General features: G+C 42.2%; 2 protein-coding genes across 6 annotated transcripts in view; both read left to right on the forward strand.

Annotated features, from left to right (window-relative positions):
* The window catches only part of LOC137546723 (gastricsin-like), a 79,011-nt gene extending 74,934 nt beyond the window's left edge, over positions 1-4,077 (forward strand). For all 5 annotated transcript variants that reach the window (XM_068269493.1, XM_068269492.1, XM_068269496.1 and 2 more), the window contains 6 exons: positions 210-328; positions 528-727; positions 820-939; positions 2,299-2,446; positions 3,619-3,717; positions 3,817-4,077. In XM_068269493.1, coding sequence (XP_068125594.1) covers positions 210-328; positions 528-727; positions 820-939; positions 2,299-2,446; positions 3,619-3,717; positions 3,817-3,972 — 842 coding nt within the window. In that variant the 3' untranslated portion in view covers positions 3,973-4,077. The remainder of the gene's footprint in view (positions 1-209; positions 329-527; positions 728-819; positions 940-2,298; positions 2,447-3,618; positions 3,718-3,816) is intronic.
* A 13,314-nt stretch (positions 4,078-17,391) lies between these two features.
* Positions 17,392-18,801, forward strand: part of LOC137546725 (gastricsin-like) — a 37,894-nt gene continuing 36,484 nt past the window's right edge. The window contains exon 1 of the mRNA XM_068269498.1: positions 17,392-17,487. Within this exon, the coding sequence (XP_068125599.1) occupies positions 17,468-17,487 (20 nt within the window). The 5' untranslated portion in view covers positions 17,392-17,467. The remainder of the gene's footprint in view (positions 17,488-18,801) is intronic.

The raw sequence follows: 18,801 nt of genomic DNA on the forward strand, positions 1-18,801 counted from the left end.
ACAAAATTGTGCACTCTTTTGTCTTTGGTAGACAGTTTTACTACACATTTTCCCAGTGAACATTTTAAAATTTATGGTCAGGCTTTACTGATTCCAAGCACTTATTTGAGGAACAAAACATAATGATAATGTATTTGGTTATTTTTCATGTTTATTATAAGGTTCTTAATTTGCTTTTCACATTTATTATATATTCTATTTTTCTCTAGCCAACCATCCATTATTTAACCCAAGCCAGTCTTCTACCTACTCTTCAAACAATCAGCAGTTCTCTCTGCAATACGGAACTGGTAGCTTGACTGGAATCCTGGGATACGACACAGTGACTGTACGTATATATGCCTAACTACATAAAGATAAATTAGCCTGCCTTTGTGTTTTTATTTTCTTGACAACTGTATAAAGATGAAGCGTGAATGCATATATCTTTAAATGACAATACAACCACAATTTACATTTGTTGAAAAATAACTTTGTTATTTCCCTGCATGGTGCTAATTCTGTATTTTCTTTTTACATGTCCACAGATCCAGAATGTAGCTATTTCCCAGCAAGAATTTGGACTGAGTGAGACTGAGCCTGGAACTAACTTTGTTTATGCTCAGTTTGATGGTATTTTGGGTTTGGCATATCCATCCATCGCTGAGGGTGGAGCTACCACTGTGATGCAGAACTTGATTCAACAGAATCTCCTCAACCAGCCTATCTTTGGATTCTACCTTAGTGGGTAAGGACCTTTTTTTAATACTGGCATCTTCTTACCTGTGTTTCTGATGTATAGTTGTTTGATTTCATATATATTCTGTATGTTAATTGCAGACAAAGCTCACAGAATGGTGGTGAAGTTGCCTTTGGAGGTGTGGACCAAAACTACTATTCTGGACAAATCTATTGGACTCCTGTTACTTCTGAAACATACTGGCAAATTGGGATCCAAGGGTATGTCATACTCTTCACAGTTGCTAGATATAGCAGGAGGCTGATGCTGTCCACCTGACAGCCGATAAATAAATCAGGCTGGTGGGTATCAATTATTAACCATCTGAACGTGATACGTTTCAGTTCAGCCCAGGGGGAGTTGATGCTTGGTGTACATCAAGGGAAGCTGCCTAGCCAAGTTTCACATCACTACTCCCCATAACAAAATCCTACATATTCCATGAGGCACTGCAGGTTTCTCTGATCAATATATTTACTGAAGTCAGCCTGTTGTAAGAGTAATATAAAGGGTGCCAATGCTGACTCCCTTTTAAAAATGCAACTGGACAGGATGATATACTGATCCTCTGCTTTTAAAGCGGAACTAAAGTCTTCCAGTAAACATTGACTAGTGATGACCAAAACATTAAGTGGGATAAGCCTGTTATAGGGAATCCGAGGTCAGAGAGATATATGGCGGCTGACATGTTTAGACCCTACTGACCAGAAAGATCAGCAGGACTTCCAGGCAACTGGTTTTGTTTAAAAGGAAATAAATATGGCAGCTTCCATAGGTCTCACACCTGGGGTTCTTTTTAAGGCTAGCAGGTGGTGATCAGTTACTTCTGAGTAACCACAGTGATGGCCACGATTACAGAGTACATATGGGAGGGGAATTGTATGATTATTATGAATTTTAAAAGGTTCATGTTCTCATCTGTGCCAATTGTCCTAGATGGCCATAGACTGCAGCATACTAGAAATGTTAACATATAGTATAAATGGGCAGCCCGTGCAGAGCACCAAAATCCATGAAAGTATGGCAGCAGCAAACAGGCTCACAAACATCTAAATAGGTAGATGCATTAGTTTAAAGTGGACCCAAATTAAAAATACAAAATTTTCAGAAATAAGATCTATTTTCTAAATTATAATAATAAATAGCAGCCTTTTTTCAGTTGCATGATGACAAATATAAAATATTTTACATTTATTGTAGGAACCCCTCCCTTCCTTTCAAATTGCCGGACAAAATCCGGCAAACTGGTGGAGTAGGTGGTGTCTGGCAATGGAGGAATTGCTAATGGCTGCCCCCAGTATAACCCTAGTTATTAAAAGAAAAGGGTTAAAAGCATGCAGTGAAATGCTCATAGGGTTTAAGGAGTGTTTATTTATCTTTGTATGTGTTAGAGTGGTGCAACTAAATATTTTTAATTAAAAAAAATGTTTGGTTTGGGTCCGCTTTAATGTTAGTACTAACAAAAAGTTTGCACTGATGTTGAAATACTACACATTTTTAGCAAATACTGTACACATTTTAGTATCATGTAAGATTACAAAATGTGGTGAATGAGCAGCTAAAGTATATGCTTATTTCAGATTCTCCATTAACGGACAAGCTACTGGATGGTGTAGTCAAGGATGCCAGGGTATTGTGGATACTGGAACTTCTCTGCTGACTGTTCCTCAATCCGTCTTCTCCAGCCTTATGCAGTCCATTGGTGCCCAGCAAGATCAGAATGGACAGGTAAGACAAGAGAGCCTGAAGCTGAATAAAGCATATTCCCTCCCTGCTGCCATATCTAACTGTTCACCGAAAAACACATTCTTTGTATTTTTATAGGTCAAAATGTAATATTTTCAAATGTTTTAATCTTTTAGTCTTCTGCAATATATATGAAGCAGCTAGGTTTGGGTCATGAGCACAAATATATCAGAATACAAAGCCTGACTTTGGCACTCTTTCACTAAGTTATTGGCAGGCATCTGGGTCACATAAACTTATTTTTGTAGTATACTAGAACCATGGCTGGATTTAAGGTAAGCCCACAAAGGCCATGGCCTAGGGTACCAGGAAGTAAGGGGCAGGCAGCGGGCTGGTACACTAAGGCAGTTAAACTGCCAAACATGTAAACTGCAGCAGTCACAATCCCAGTCTGTGGCTGCCCTGCTTCCACATGGGCGAGCAGTGGAGCACTGGTCTTGTGCTCCCCCCATCCTGTGTTGTGCTACCCCCAAGCACAGCGCAGAATGGGGAGAGCACAGAACAAGAGAAGTACACTGAATTGAGGGAACAAAAGATGAGAACACAGGACCAGGATAACAAACAGCATGGGGGAGCACACGGGACCAATGGTGCACAGGACGGGGTGGATGGTGGGAGACGGGGTTGGTGACAATTGGCCTTGGGTGGTAAAATGTCCAAATTGAGCCCTGGCTAGAACTTGGGATACTCAATCCAAAACTAACGTTTAGGATTAGACACAAATATTAGAAGAGTTGTTAGGCAGTAGAGTGGGATCAGATTAATAATAGTTGTTAGGATTAGCAAATTAGGGTTAGGCATTAGGGAGAGATTATTGTTAGTAGGGTTAGAACTCAAGAAGGATACTTTGTTTGGTAGATTAGAATCAGTTGTTAGGAAGTTGCTAACATGCGGGGAAGTAGTTAGGGTTAGATGTCAGGATGGATATTTAGCATTTGAGTTTAGGTGTCAGCAAGAGGATTGAAAAATTATGTTTTAGTAAAAAGTGTAAATAATATTGCAAATAATATTTTTCCAAAAATGAGTCATCAGTGACAACATCGTTATTTCTGAAAGTCCTGGGTTCCTTTATAGAAATGTAATATTTTATGATAGTTGCAGTAATGTAATAACAAAGAAAAAGAAACTTAAGTATAACATTTGTTTTTTTTCAGTATGTTGTGAGCTGTGGCAATATCCAGAGTCTCCCTACCCTCAGTTTCACCATCAGTGGCACTTCTTTCCCACTTCCACCATCTGCCTATGTTCTCCAGGTACTTTATCTACTTGTAACAGAATAGTGGACACTGATGAAAAATAAAACAAATGCATAACTTTACCTAAAATCTGACCTCTTTTTTTTTTATTTACAGCAAAACAGCGGCTACTGCACCATTGGCATGGAGCCAACCTACCTGCCTTCCCAGAATGGTCAGCCCCTCTGGATCCTGGGTGATGTCTTCCTTCGGGAGTACTATTCAGTCTATGATCTGGGCAACAACCAAGTTGGTTTTGCTACAGCTGCATAAGCTCAGTCTCTTACTTCATGACATCACTTCCTGATCTTCCCAATGCCTTGCTGTAGTAATCTGTTGATAATACATGTTTATCATGTTGGATCTATTAAACAGATATTGGATGTCTAATGCTTTGTCATGAATAAACAAAAATGTAAAAAAAAGTGTCTTTATTGCTTTGTAAATAAAAGTATCCAGGAGGACCAGGAATTGTATGGAAACACCATATGTGAATATGTATTTAGTGCTTCCATTGCAATGGTGGCAGCTGATGTGTTATTGAAATTACATAAAAGGCTTGTTTACACAAATAATGATAACACAAGTAAGTCTACATGTGGCAGACAAGTGAACCCAGCCAGTAAGCAATGCAGTACTGGGATATGGGATAGTCAGTTTGGCTAAAATAGGATTTAGTTCAATTTATTGGCAAGAGTGGCAAAGGAATTTAAGTAAACGTGTGAATAAAAATATGGTAGCTGTCATTAGTGAGCTGTTTTTAAAAAAACTGTACCAACTTTTAAGACAGACACTTGTGGCCAAGAACCAAATGATCACTGAAGGTTGTAGCTTTAAAGTAATCCTGTACACAGCATTAAAAAAAAAGTCAATTCAATATTGGCTGACAGAAGGCGTGCCACCCCCCCCCCCCCTCCCAATTTCTTTAATGTGGTCATGTCTACCCCAGGTGTCCCCTGCATCGCAAGTTATGCCATTATGTCATATCTCCAGTATTACTAGTATAGCTGTAATGTCTCACTCATAAAAATACTGGTATTAGGCTCCCCCTGTAAATGTGGCCATCATGTCATCAAGACCAGTAGAAGGAAGTATAAAAAGTATCTTAGAGAGGACCTGCAAAGGGAGCTGCAATTATGACTGCTTCCATACGCTTTCCGCGCTGACCTCTGCATTTTGAAGAGGGGGAAGAAATTGTATGAATAAAAAAGAGACCCAGCTGGGAATCTGTTTGAAGGTGACTGCCGTGACTATGTAATTCCTGTTACTATACAACAGGGGAAGGGAACCTAAAGCTCGGAAGACAGATGTGGCTCTTTTGATGGCTGCATCTGGCTCACAGACAAATCAGTAGGGGTTAATTCACTAAGCTACACTGCTCAAGCCACGCAGCTTAGTGTGGCAACGCAAGTAAAATTTTCAAAATAGGCACGCAACTGCTGTAGCATGCACTACTAACTCACTTGCGCTCCCCTCAAAATGAACAACTGCTTCCTGTCAGGTCCAGTGACTTTGTAGGATGAGATCCCCGCACTTTGATTGGCCCAATAGGCTACCTGTCACTTGACAGGCAGCCTATTGGACCAAAATGCGGAGATCTTGTCCTACAAAGTGAATCCATTCCCAAGTCAGCTAGCTAATTGTACAAGCTGTTAGTCAGTATTTGCCCTGTCTGGCTCTCGGGGAAATTGCTGATGTTGCTGAAACCCAAAATGAGCTGAAGACGTGTCTGACAATTCCCCTGCCCGACGGATCAACTGTATACACATTACCATGGTAACAGGGACATGAGCCCTCTGCTGCGCATGCGCACTGTCCCAGTTTGAAACATATTGTATGGCTCTCAAAGAAATACATTTTAAAATATGTGGCATTTATGGCTCTCTCAGCCAAAAAGGTTCCTAACCCCTGCTATACAATAATCCCTTACTATAACAAGCGCAGCCACAATGTTCTTTATATAAGTAGGACTGCCATGTTGCCATGCAATACAGAGGCTGGCACAGTGACCATACAGAATAGATTAATCCTTGCTCCATGCACATGTTCTCTCTAGGTTTCCTCTCTCATATCTGCCTTCCTCACTTGCCATGCATCACAGAGAGAGGCTCATGTGACAGAGGAATATAGAAGTGGAGCTGTGCATGCAGCCATAACTATGAATAATTCTGTTTGTACCCTGCACATTGACCTTCGACAGTAGAAAAGGTAAGGAAGTGGTATCAGTCAGCAGTGGAAGGAGGGCCACCCAACGGAAGAAGGGTTCCCTGATGGCTAGTGAAGCAATCTATACTTGAAGGGTCAAAAAGGGAGATACTTCCTCCTTCCATACACCAATAGACTTCTCCTTGACACTCTTAGCATAAGCTATAACTTGCATATATTTCTGTAGACGGCAGCACTGGAACAAAACATTATTTTGCCATGGAAGTGCTACCTGGACATACTGCTGTTGTGTGCTCCGTCCTGTATTTGCCTGATGAAGCGGGCTTGACCTGCGAAACGCGTTGCGATCTACCTTTGGAGTATACCAATAAACATTCCCTTTGTTTGAATACACAGTTGTTGTGTCTGCTTGCGGGAGGTAGTCCACTACTGCCTCCCACGCAATTTTTAAAAACTTTTAAATACTTTTTTTATTCTTTTGGCGCCTCTGTTCTCATCAAGTACACAGTTTATATTTCTAAAGTTTGCTACAAGGATCATTTTAATATATTAAATCCACTGAAAAAAATGGCTATAATGCCACAAAATTGTGTTCATGGAAACAAATTACAAGCTATGGCATGAAGGCCTGTGGAAATAAGTAAATTAATTGGGAGAGCACTAAAGGAAATGTTAATAAGAAAGCACACAATAACATTTGTAAAGTGTCCTCCCCATACTGCCTGTACCTCTCTCTGTTACCTATGGGACATGTAATGCATGCCTTTTAACCAATTTGAATAAAAGTGAAGTTTTAATAGGGATGTGCATGGCCCCTTTCTCTTCAAGTTGTATCTAAAGTTAAGTTGTTGGCAATTTGCACTCCCTCAGGGAACAGCCTTCCTGTGCACGGTATTCTACCTTATTAAAGGGGAACTTCAGCCTAAACAAACATACTGTCATTAAGTTACATTAGTTATGTTAATTAGAATAGATAGGTAATATAATCTTTTACCCACCCTGTTTTAAAAGAACAGGCAAATGTTTGTGATTCATGGGGGCTGCCATCTTTGTCATGGGGGCAGCCATCTTTTTGGTTGAAAGGAGGTGACAGGGAGCATGAGACACAGTTCCAACTGTCCTGTGTCCTGATAACCCCTCCCAGCTGCACGCGCTAGGCTTCAAATGTCAAACTAAAATGTCAAAAAAAAAAATTACACCAAAACAGCAGAACGAGAACAACAACATCAAAAATCCCATCATGCTTTGCACAGCATCAGGGGAAAAATGCCCGGGCAGTTTTTTTTTGTGCAGCTAAAAATGAGGCTTGTTTAAGAGAAACAAAGTTATGATGCTGTGAAACTGTTAAATTAACACTAGGCCTTTTCAGTGCTGCTGAGTCGATTTTTAGTCTGGAGGTTCACTTTAATAACATTTGTAAAGTGTGTTTCTCCCATAGGACTCAAAGCATTTTGGTATGTCTCAGATCAATACATAGCTGCAAGTTAGACTGTACGATCTTTTATGAATGGTACCTGATCCCCCCCCCCCCCCCCCCGCCCCAAAAAAAGAGATTATTAAAATATTGCCATCTTCACCAAGTTTATGCTTCCACTGTGCTACTCCTAATGCTGACACTGAACCCTACTGGTGGTCTTGCCCACCCATTCAAAATAATGGGGATGTTTGCTTTGGTCAGTTATCTGTCACCTTGGACACCTGAGTTTAGAAATATTTCAAAAATACTTGGCTCTTAAAGGAAATCTGAAGTAAAAATATACGTATACGATAATGAATTGTATGTGTAGTATAGTTAAGAAATAGAACATTAGTATCAATGAACAGAGTCTCATTGCTTCCAGTACAGGAAGAGTTAAGAAAATTCAGTTGTTATCTATGTAAAAGAGCTGCTCTCGCTCTCCGACCCACTTTGGGGTGGAGGCAATCCTATTTTCTGAAGCACCTATACATCAAAGAAACAGTGAGACACAGCTTCAGATAAGGTTTAACTGCAGGGGAGTTCAAAGGCTCATTGGCCTCAATTCACTAAGATCATGCTGGAGATAATAAGACAAGAGAAAACTTACCGCCACACAGTGAGAGAGTTATCTTATCTCTTCATTCCTTAAGTTACCTCCTCTGTAGTTAAGTTACCTCCTCTGTAGTTATTTTCACACGCAGTTAATTAACAGCCTGTCTAGAATTCTGGAGTTATTTTAAGCGTTAACTTAAAGACAGAAGAGTTAACTTTAGGTTTGCCTGAGGTGAAATGTTTCCTGAATATTACATGCCTCATCACCATGGTGATAACTATAGAAACGTTATTAAAGACAGGAGATAAGCTTAGTGAATTGAGGCCATTATCTCTGCTCTGTTTCATAGTTTAAAATACAGTGTATTCATTATATCATAACTTTTTTTTGCTTCAGTGTAACTTTAACAAGTGTCAGAACAAGTTTGTTGCATTAGCCTGTGTTGCCAACAGATGCCACATTGCAACATTTTGGAAAGGTCCTTTACCCCCACCTTCGGCCCTATTAGACAAAATCTGGTGGCTTATGAAGTGCACCTCCTACACGTTGCAATCCAGACATCATGTGTTTGCCCAGATATGGGACCACTGGATCATGAGATTCTTTATGCCCACTGCCCCAATACATTACGTTGCTGTTTTGGAGCCTGACTTGCTATACTTTGCATATCAGTTTGTTGTCTCTAGGTTATGTTGTACATTACTGTTATTGGCTATTCATCTCTTGTCAAATTGCCTTTATTTGTAACATTTCTCTTTGATTGTTGTTAAATTGTTATGTTCTAGTTTCACAAAATTTCAAATAAAAATTAAGTACAAAAAAAAAATGCTGCTAAGAGATCAAGCAGAATCAGGATGGAACATTCACCTCTGTTTATTGACTTAAGCAGATCATTGCAGATCTAGATGAGGGCCGTTTCACAGCTTTGATGCTTCCTGAAGCCATATTGTAGAGCAGTGGTCCTAAAACTAAGGCCCATGGGCCGAATGTGGCCCCCTGAGGCTTTTTTACCGGCCCCACACACACAAAGTGGTCAGCTACATATTCACATGTTGGTGGTCTGCATATAGAATAGCACAGGGCTGTGGAGTCGGTACAAAAATCATCCGACTCCGACTTCTCAGTTTACTTAAACCACTGACTCTTACTCCAGGTACCCAAAATTGCTCTGACTCCTTGACTCCCACTCCACAGCCCTGGAGTAGCAGTGCTGGCACCACTCATCCACATGAAAGCCAGAAAGCAGTAATTTGCTGGTTTTCAATCAAATTCCACATCAGGTGACACTGCTGTCCAATTGGACTGCAGGTTGTCACCTGGGTATGCTTCACTGTCTGGCCTGCAAAGACTTCTACATCATTTTATGTATACTCTGGCCCCCCAGCTATCTGAAGTATGTTGACCCGGCCCTCAACCCAAAACGTTTGTGGACCCCTGTTGTAGAGGGTCAAAAACGTTGCTTCTTCAGAGCATAGCTTCAAATTGGAGATAGGCAGTTTTTTCAATAACTTTCACTTTTTTGGCAGAGGAGAAGGGGCAGCCAGAGGAAATGAAACACTTTAAAATTGGTAAAATGTAATACACACTTTGCTTTGGGATAATCTACATCTAGCAGAATTCAGTAAAATGCCTGATTCCTCCACCTGGGTCGCAAGGGGGTGGTATATATAGGACAAATTCTTCAAAATGGAAATCTACTTCCCTTTGCAGACCTAGAATTTAAGTTTAGCTTACCTCCATCTTTCCATTTCAGGTATCTCCAGCTGATGCATGCCTTTTGGGAGCAGTTTGGCTCTGGTGTAGTTTCTGTACAACTATTATTGATATGCTTCAAAATGGACAGACTAAAAACCTGTTGGGTGAACTGTATGCCACTCTCATACAACATAGCTTGGACTTCTATTATATTCCTTCCAAGAACAGATGGATTGCACTAGAGATGGATCTGGACGGTGAGGACTGGGATAGAGAGAAACTCACTCAGTTGTATATTATTCATTAGTCTTATCTCACTCCTCATTGTCTACATAAGTTCCACCCTGCTACTTCTCCAATCTGTCCTAAATGTGGCTCCGCTGACTCCTCCTTTTATCACATGATATGGAAAAGTCCCCCAATAGCTGATTTTTGGAGGCAAATTACTCATTTCCTGCATGACAAAATGGGATGTCTGGCTACACTAGACTCTAAGCTGTGTTTATTGGGTTTGATTTTAGAAGAGGACCTTGATAGATATGTAAAAAATCGGCCTTGTGACGCCACTTCGCTGTCTCCGTTGCTGTTCCCCCAAATGTTATATGTGCCCCCGGATGCCCCTGCATTAAAACCTGTCTGGGGGGGCGTGGCCAGCGGCCGAAGAAGATGGCGGCATAGAAGCCCTGCTCCGCACCCACCGCTCGCACAAGCCTTATTAATCCGCACAGCAGCGGGATTTGAATACAGGCAGAGGCACACACGGACCCACCTGCAGCTCCTGGACCCGAATGGGAGGTCGGCGGTCTCATAAACCCCGCAAGCACTCCTCTGCACGGCGCTCTTCTCCCAGGCAGAATACTCCCAAGATGGCGCCCGGACAACAGCGCAGCAGCTCCCCTGCTCAGGCCTCCGATGACAGCAGTGTTTCAGCCTGCTCCCAATCTACAAGGAAATCGGAGAGACATGCCCACACAACTAAAGGTACCGGGGAAGCCCCAAACAGGGACCAAAAGCTCTTAGAACAATTTGAGTTGATCTTACAGCGTAAGTTAGACGAGACTACAAAAAAAATAACGTCTCAGTTAAAGAAGGAGATAAGGGAGCTGGGTGCGCGTACTAACTCTCTTGAACAACGCATGGATAAAGCAGAGGTAGTACTAGCTGCACATGAAGGGGAGATGGAATCTGTCCAGGCGGACTCACAGTTCACACAGCTTAAGCTAGAGGACTTTGAGAACAGAGCCCGAAGGGTGAATTTAAGGGTTAGAGGGGTCCCAGAGACTGTCACCGATCTTACCTCAACAATCACGGCTTTATTCCAGGAACTGGACCCAACTATCCCTATTGATAGACTGGAATTTGATAGGATCCATCGGGCCCTTACACCCCTGAAACCTAACGGCCCTCCTAGAGACATAATTATCAAGCCCACATTTTACAACACCAAAGAGGCTTTATTGAAAGCGGCAAGAGACAAAGGAGAACTTACGTTCCAAGGTTACACATACCAACTGTTCACAGATTTAGCCCCTGCCACGGTTCAACGTAGGCGGGCTATGAAACCTTTTGTACAAATTCTGATTGCTCACAAGATAAAATACAAGTGGGGGTTCCCCTTTAAACTGCTTTTTTCATACCAAGATAAGCAAATTGCTGTCTCAACTCTGGATGAGGCTCAGCAGAAGTTTGAAAAACTGAAATTACGCCTCCCAGCAGGATCCCCCACCCATAGCCAACAATCTGCACGCTCAACTCCGCTTTGGGAAACGGTGAAACCAAGACGCACGACCTCGAGACGTCGCAATAGCCCTGACTCACCTTCCCGACTTTTGGACCCCGGATGAACTCCCTCTTTAGCTGCCTTGTGTGCCTTAAACCTGAAAGCTTGAGATTTTTGAGCTCACGCAAATTCCCAGCCCAAAAAAGGGAATTTATACTCCTTTCCATTAGTCTTATATATCTTTATGTTTCCTTATTTTATGGATGATTATTGCCTGAACTTGTTGCCCTTCGCATCCATGTTTACATGCTAATAAGAAGTTAACTTTTACAGGTTGAAATTTTTATTATGTTATACTAAGCACTGTTCATTACTGTTATATCTGAAGTGGGTGTGTTCGGAGACCAGCCCTTGCTGCGCCACATTTCCGTGGCGCGGCCGGGCTGGGCTGGGCACACAGCGTTTGCGACCCTATTTCTTCTAAGATATAGGTGAGTGGTATATCTCCCGTTGCGATGGAACTTGACCATCATGTTTTCTAGACACGCTGTGCGAGTGGGGGGGACCACTTGATCCCCTCCTGTTCCTTGGATGGCTTTACCGGCGGTAAAGCCAGGTAGATTTTTTGGTTCCTCTGCGTCCGATCGATGCAGAGCCAGCCAATTTAATGTTTCTTTTTGCACCCCCCTGTTTGGCCTCCTTCCAGGGGGATGCACACTTCTGTCCTTCACGCTTTTTTCTCTTTTTCTTTTTCTCTTCTTTCTTTTCTCCCTACTCCCTTTCCTAGGTTCTGATCAGTCCATTGGGTTCAAAGAAGTTATCCTGGGTACAACTTCTGATCCCAATTCAGCTCGATATTGGACGCTACCTGAGGTAAGATGGCCATACTAACTGATTTTGCTGATCTCTCCATTATATCCCACAACGTTCAGGGCTTTAACGCCCCTCAAAAAAGAACAAAGGCTTTTCATTTCTATAAATCTTGTAAGGCGGATATTGTCTGCCTTCAGGAAACAAGATTTTCTATCTCTTCGTGCCCCTCCTACCTCAGCTACCATTATCCTCTGGCTTATCATTCTCGGGCGCGCGAGAAGGTGAGGGGAGTCACGGTTGCCTTTCGTAGAGGCCTCTCCTTTAAATGCAATCTTCAAATATCTGACCCAACAGGTAGATATGTTCTACTGGTGGGAGATTTACATGACTCTCGTATCACACTTGTGTCATACTACGCCCCCAACAGCTTCCAAGAAAGGTTCCTTTCACATTTATTACAGGTCATACAAAGCCACAGCGAAGGCACACTGATTTTGTGTGGGGACACGAACTCTGTACTAAACGAAATGTTAGACAGATCTAAACCCCACCCTCAAAATACTCCTTCCCAATCCCCTGGGGCCCCCCGTCCGAACGCAATTAATACTCTATTCCACTCCCAAGGGTTATTTGATGTATGGAGGGAGCTTAATCCGACCACACGAGATTACACGTTCTTTTCTAACCCTCATCAAAGTTTTTGCCGTATTGACCATTTCTTTTTAAAGCAAGCACTTTTACCTAATGCCACCAAGGCCAAAATTTTAGCAGTATCTTGGTCGGACCATAGTCCCCTCCTATTGCAACTCTCCTCCCTGGTGCCCCGGAAGACTAGTTTCCGGTGGAGAATGAATGATTCATTGCTTTCGGACGATAGCTCCTTAGGAAAAATCCACTCCTTTCTATCAGAATTCATAGATGACAATAGCGGGTCAGTACAATCCCCAATTACCTTATAGGAGGCCTTTAAAGCTACTGTTAGGGGTCGCCTTATTAGTTTGGCCTCCTTTAAAAAAAAGCAACGTCAAGAAGAAATTACCGACCTGTCCCACAAATTAGAGACAGCTGAATCAATATGGAAGGCCACTCCCTCTGCTAGCTCAAAACAAACCAGAGACCATTTACGCACACAGTTAGATTTAAAACTGACTAACTTAGCTGAGAAACACCTCAGATGGCAGCGCAACAAATATTACAGATGGGGTAATAAACCCCACACCCTGCTGGCCAACAAACTTAAGAATAGAGTCTACAAGCCCCCAACACTGACTGTACGGACTACACAAGGGAGAATTACCTTAGACCCTAATAAAATAACCTCCAGTTTTTATGACTTTCTCAGTAAGTTATATACACAACAGCCCCTCTCCAACAGCTCGGATATTGACAATTTCCTCGAGACTATCCACCTCCCTACCATCTCAACAGACTGGACAGACTTATTAAACAGAGACATCACCTCCGAGGAGGTTCAAGAGGCCATCAAATCCCTGAAGATATCCAAAACGCCAGGCCCAGATGGGTTTTCAGGCCTGTTCTATAAAAAGTTCTCAGCAGTCTTGACCCCCCTCTTGGTGTCTCTTTTTAACACATATAAAAAAGGCTCTCTCCCGCATGTTAGCTCCTTACAAGCAGACATCACAATGCTCCCTAAATCAGATCAAGAACCCCTCGACCCGACTCAGTTTAGGCCAATCTCCTTACTAAATATAGATAATAAGCTATTAGGCAAAATTCTGGCAACCAGAACAAACCTATTTTTAGCAGATATTGTACACAAAGACCAGGTCGGCTTTGTGCCAGGCCGTCAAGCGTCGGACGCAATTTTAAGAGCAATACAAGTTATCGAATCGTTCAGAGATAGGAAAGTCCCAGGATTGTGTCTTTCCTTAGACATATACAAGGCATTTGACACAGTCTCCTGGGACTACCTATTTAAGGTCCTCACCAAATGGGGCTTTGGAGCTTCCTTCATTAAATGGATCAAAGTCCTGTATTCTCAACCAACGGCCAGTATACACTATTGTGGTTATTCCTCCCCAATTTTTACGATAGGCCGAGGGACCCGACAAGGGTGCCCGTTATCGCCTATTTTATTTATACTGGCTATCGAGTCTTTAGCTCAAGCAATCAGACAAAATCCCAGCATCTCAGGACTCGAGTGCGCAGGAGTACATCATAAACTAAATTTATTTGCGGACGATTTGCTACTGTTTATATCCCGTCCTGAAAGCTCCATACCAGAATTATTGGCATTGCTGGAAGGTTTTTCTAATATTTCTGGTTTGCAAATCAATGTAGGAAAGTCCAAGGCCCTAAATATAACCTTATCTACCCAAACATTCCAATCTCTTAAATCTATTTTTCCGTTTACCCGGCCAATGCTAACCCTGGAATACCTAGGTATAAACCTGACTTCATCCTATCAAACTCTGTTCCAGCACAACTACTATCCTCTGGTCAAAACTATATCCCAGTTGCTGCAGCAATGGTCTACCTATAACCTCTCTTGGCTGGGCCGGATAAACTCTATAAAGATGACCCTATTGCCAAAGGTTCTTTATTATTTTAGGATGCTTCCTGTACGTGTTCCTCCCCACTTCCTTAGGATGCTTCAGGGAAGATTATCTAAGTTTATCTAGGCCGGATCACGCCCTCGAATCCCTAGGTTAACTTTATATGCACATAAACGAGACGGGGGTCTGGGAGTTCCAAATTTATGTAATTACTACTATGCAGCTCAATTAGTACACTTGATTGATCTCTATAAGGGAACTAGAATGCCGACATGGATTATCTTTGATATACTGGCCTCAGCTCCCCAATCGGTTCAGACCCCAATGTGGCTTCATAAACCTCTGCGTCCACGAAACTTAAGTAAAATATTGCAGCACTGCCTGGCTATATGGGACAATGTTAGGTACTCCCGAAAATTGATGTCACCTACACTGCCACTTTTATCAATTATCAATAATCCCAGATTTCCCCCTGGGCATGAAAATCCACTCATCTTTAAATGGTGGAGAAACAATGGTCTAGAACAAATACAATCTCTGATAGGAGGGACAGGGATTCTAACATGGGAAGATCTTCAAATAAAATATCATATTCCAGCGGGAGAATGGTTCCGGTATACACAACTGAGACATTGGTTACAAACCCTCCTCCCTGCTCAAACACAATTCCCCCTCCCTCTCACTGGTTTTGAACGCCTCTGTGATAAGAACCCCTTCTCGAAGGGTATAATTTCTGAATTATACACGTTGCTGAATGATCCGCCGCAATCCTTCCAGCATAAATATGTGACTAGATGGGAATTAGACCTGAAAAATAACAAAACCAAAGAGGAATGGGGAAAAGTATGGGCTATTGTCCCAAAACTTTCTCTAAACTTGATGATGATTGAATCAGCCTACAAAGTCCTATTTAGGTGGTATTGGGTCCCTGCCAGACTTTCACATTTAGCCACCTCAAACTCAGGCAGGTGCTTCCGAGGATGTGAAGCGAGAGGAGATATGCTGCACATTTTTTGGTCGTGCCCCATGTTATCTAGATTCTGGGGAAGGGTGTACAGACTTGTATCTGCACTATTTGGCAAAACTATCTCCAGGGACCCCTGGTCAGCTCTATTACATCACAAAGTAGACTCCCTTACCAAAACTCAGAACATTCTAGCTCATTTTATTTTTGTGGCAGCTTCCCAGACGATTGCTAAAGCATGGAGGACGCAATTTGTGTCCTTTGAGGAAGTCAAGAATAGGGTGACAGCCTTTCTGATTCAAGAACAGATGGCTAGCCAACTTGAAGACAAGGCCAAACAATTTTCTAAAATATGGGACCCCTGGAGATTGTTTATTGGTCTACCCTGAGCAGATAATTATCAAAAATAGATTATAGACCCCAATGGATGATCAGATTCTCTTCTTTCCCTTTTTCTTCCTTCTTTCTTCCTTTCTTTCTTCCTTCTTCGTTCTTCTCCCTATCTTCTTGACTCCTCCTCATCTATGGGCCAGTCCCACGCTCCACAAAAGTGGGGACTGTGCTCTGGCCCACCAAGAGCTGATAAGAATCTTGAGATAAGGGCGGTATTGGATTATGGGTTCATTTGTTGATATAACGTGTTATCTGTGAAGCCATTGGCAAGACTACTCGAATCCACACTGTAATTATTCTTGCTTTTACTGTTAATATCCCCCTTGTCTCACTGTCTGATGATTTGCATCAAAAATGCAATCCTGCTTGTTAAACTTTCATGACAAAATTCAATAAAAATATTGAAACAGAAAACCTGTCTGGCCACCGCAAGTCCACCTGTTCTTCTTCCACATTTGCATCCCAAGTGACTGCCTTGCATAGCAAATGGCACCTGTTAGACTTTACACGCGCACCAGTGCTGTACGCAGAAACCACTTGGGACTCGAATATGTGGAAGAAGAGCAGGTGGACTTGTGGCCGCCAGACAGGTGAGATATTGCACTGGGGGGCACATATAACATCTGGGGTGACAGCGATGGAGGCAGGGGGTTCTGTCACATTCATTGCTCATCATAATATCGAATGCTGTTACTGCCATGCAACCGATTGACCATATTGGCCCAAGATTTCCCAGCATATCTGATCAATACATTTGCCCCAAAATTGGTTGAATCGCTAATCAGGCACGCTTGTTGCGGCACTGATTTTCATCCGATTCCATAACAATTATCAAATTTTATGGTAGTTCGGCCACAAAATTGCCAGATGTATCCTTTAGGAGGATATCTGTGATATCTTCTTCAGCAATTACCTTGAAATAAGACCATGGTGTTAGGTTGGTTTTGTATCAATTTTATAGCTATATACAGTAGCTAGGTTTTCGGTGCTGTAAATTTATTGGCAGATCATATAGAAGATAAATAAGCCCTATAATACATTTTGCTCTTCAAAATGGAAACTCAGAACTAAAGCTTCCTGTCCTATGTTTCATCTGTTGTGAAAATATCATTTTTGTGTATTGCTGCTCAGCTGTATAAATAGGCTTCACCATTGGAGTGTGCTGTTGCGTAGATGTTTTATGTTGCTAAATAAAAGTTCCCTCTCCAGTTGTTGCTTCCTTAATTTCTTTACACGCCATGTAGAATTGATTACATAGTACAATATTTACAGGGTAAACCTATCCCTGAGGCGTGCCAAATGAAGAAGGTGTTTTCTCTGCTGTTGGTTAGACCATCAGTGCTCAGCTAAAGTTTCCACTTTCACCATCTCAGCAGTGAACTGAGAGCATAATGCTGATGCTGCAAACACATCAGCTATGTGAATAGGTACCCTCAAATAATACAATTTAAAAGTTAGTGGATTGGGCACCAGAACTGAAGTTGAATTGATGGATGAGGACGAGGAAAAGTAAGTCTAAGCTTAGGAGCAGGGAATGGGAGGATGATGGGAGGGAACATCGCAGTAAGCCTGCCTCTTCCTGTCTGAAAATTTGACATTTGGCTTCGGTCAAATTTTCAAACAGGAAGAGGCAGCTTTGTCTCAGGTCAAGTATCTTTTCTAGGGATGGTCGGAAATGCTGCTTTCCGATTCTGGTGGAATTCGCCAAGTGTCTTTCTGATTTCCTCAAAAATCTGAATTTCTGATTTCCATCTTTTTCATTTCCTTGGAAAGGTTTTTTTTTAGCCATTTTTGTTAGGTAATTAAGAAGGCTTTTTCTTTTTGCGGAATCTGCTATATTTTGCGGATGTATGCTATTATGCGTACAACTGCGGTGCACTTCTGAATTCTTTGATGGGCCTGATACTTCTGAGTCTTGTGATTGGCCCAAAATGTCTGCAGTATTCTGATTTCTGTGGTAAAATATTGATTCTCTGATTGGTGTTTTGTGATTGGACTAAAATTTCCAAGTCTCAGTAATGCGGTATTCCATGGAAATCCGATTTCCGCATATCAATTTCCGAAGTGGAAAGCCGATTTTGAAACGGAAACTTGGAGACCGGAAGTCTGCGGAATTCAGACGCTCATCCCTAAGGGCTAGTTTACAGTGCTTAGTTGCATTGCAGAATAATACTGCATGTCAACTCACTGCCCATACAATTCCACGGGCCTGCGTTGTGACTGACTGATGTTATTCTAACTCGCTGCTTGGCTTTGCATAAAAGTCCAGTCTCCAGTGCAGTTCACACTTATTATAATGCACGCATTATGCAACAGACCATTGTTGATCATTGTTGAGCTACAGAGATGCAGTTTTATCAATTCAATCAATCTCCCCATTGCGGTGAACAAGCGCCAGCGGCGCAAAACGGACGTCCACAGGGGGACATAGACCTGGCGCCCACCTTTCCGCTCTGCATCCGACCTTGCTTCTGCTTTTATTGACTGAATAAATTACCCGAATTGCAGTGCTGGCTCCATCTTATCTCTCTCCTCCACACAAGTTTATCAATTTTAACTTGCTAAAACTAAAACCCAAACCAGCATTGTAAGAAAAAAAAGATGCTATGATGGGCCACAGTAACAGATAGTTCTCATGACAGACCCTGTCATCAGATGGGTCCCCTATCAGCTAAAGCCATTATGACAGACCCCTCATCACGAACCTTCAGTAAGAGACTGCCCCCCAAAATAGGCCTCCAGTTACAGACTACTGGGACAAACAGCACCCCCAGTAATAATTAGAACCAGCTGCAACTTTCTCTGGTGGAGGGAAGAGCTATC

Source organism: Hyperolius riggenbachi, chromosome 2 (assembly GCF_040937935.1).
Source record: "Hyperolius riggenbachi isolate aHypRig1 chromosome 2, aHypRig1.pri, whole genome shotgun sequence".
NCBI lineage: Eukaryota > Metazoa > Chordata > Amphibia > Anura > Hyperoliidae > Hyperolius > Hyperolius riggenbachi.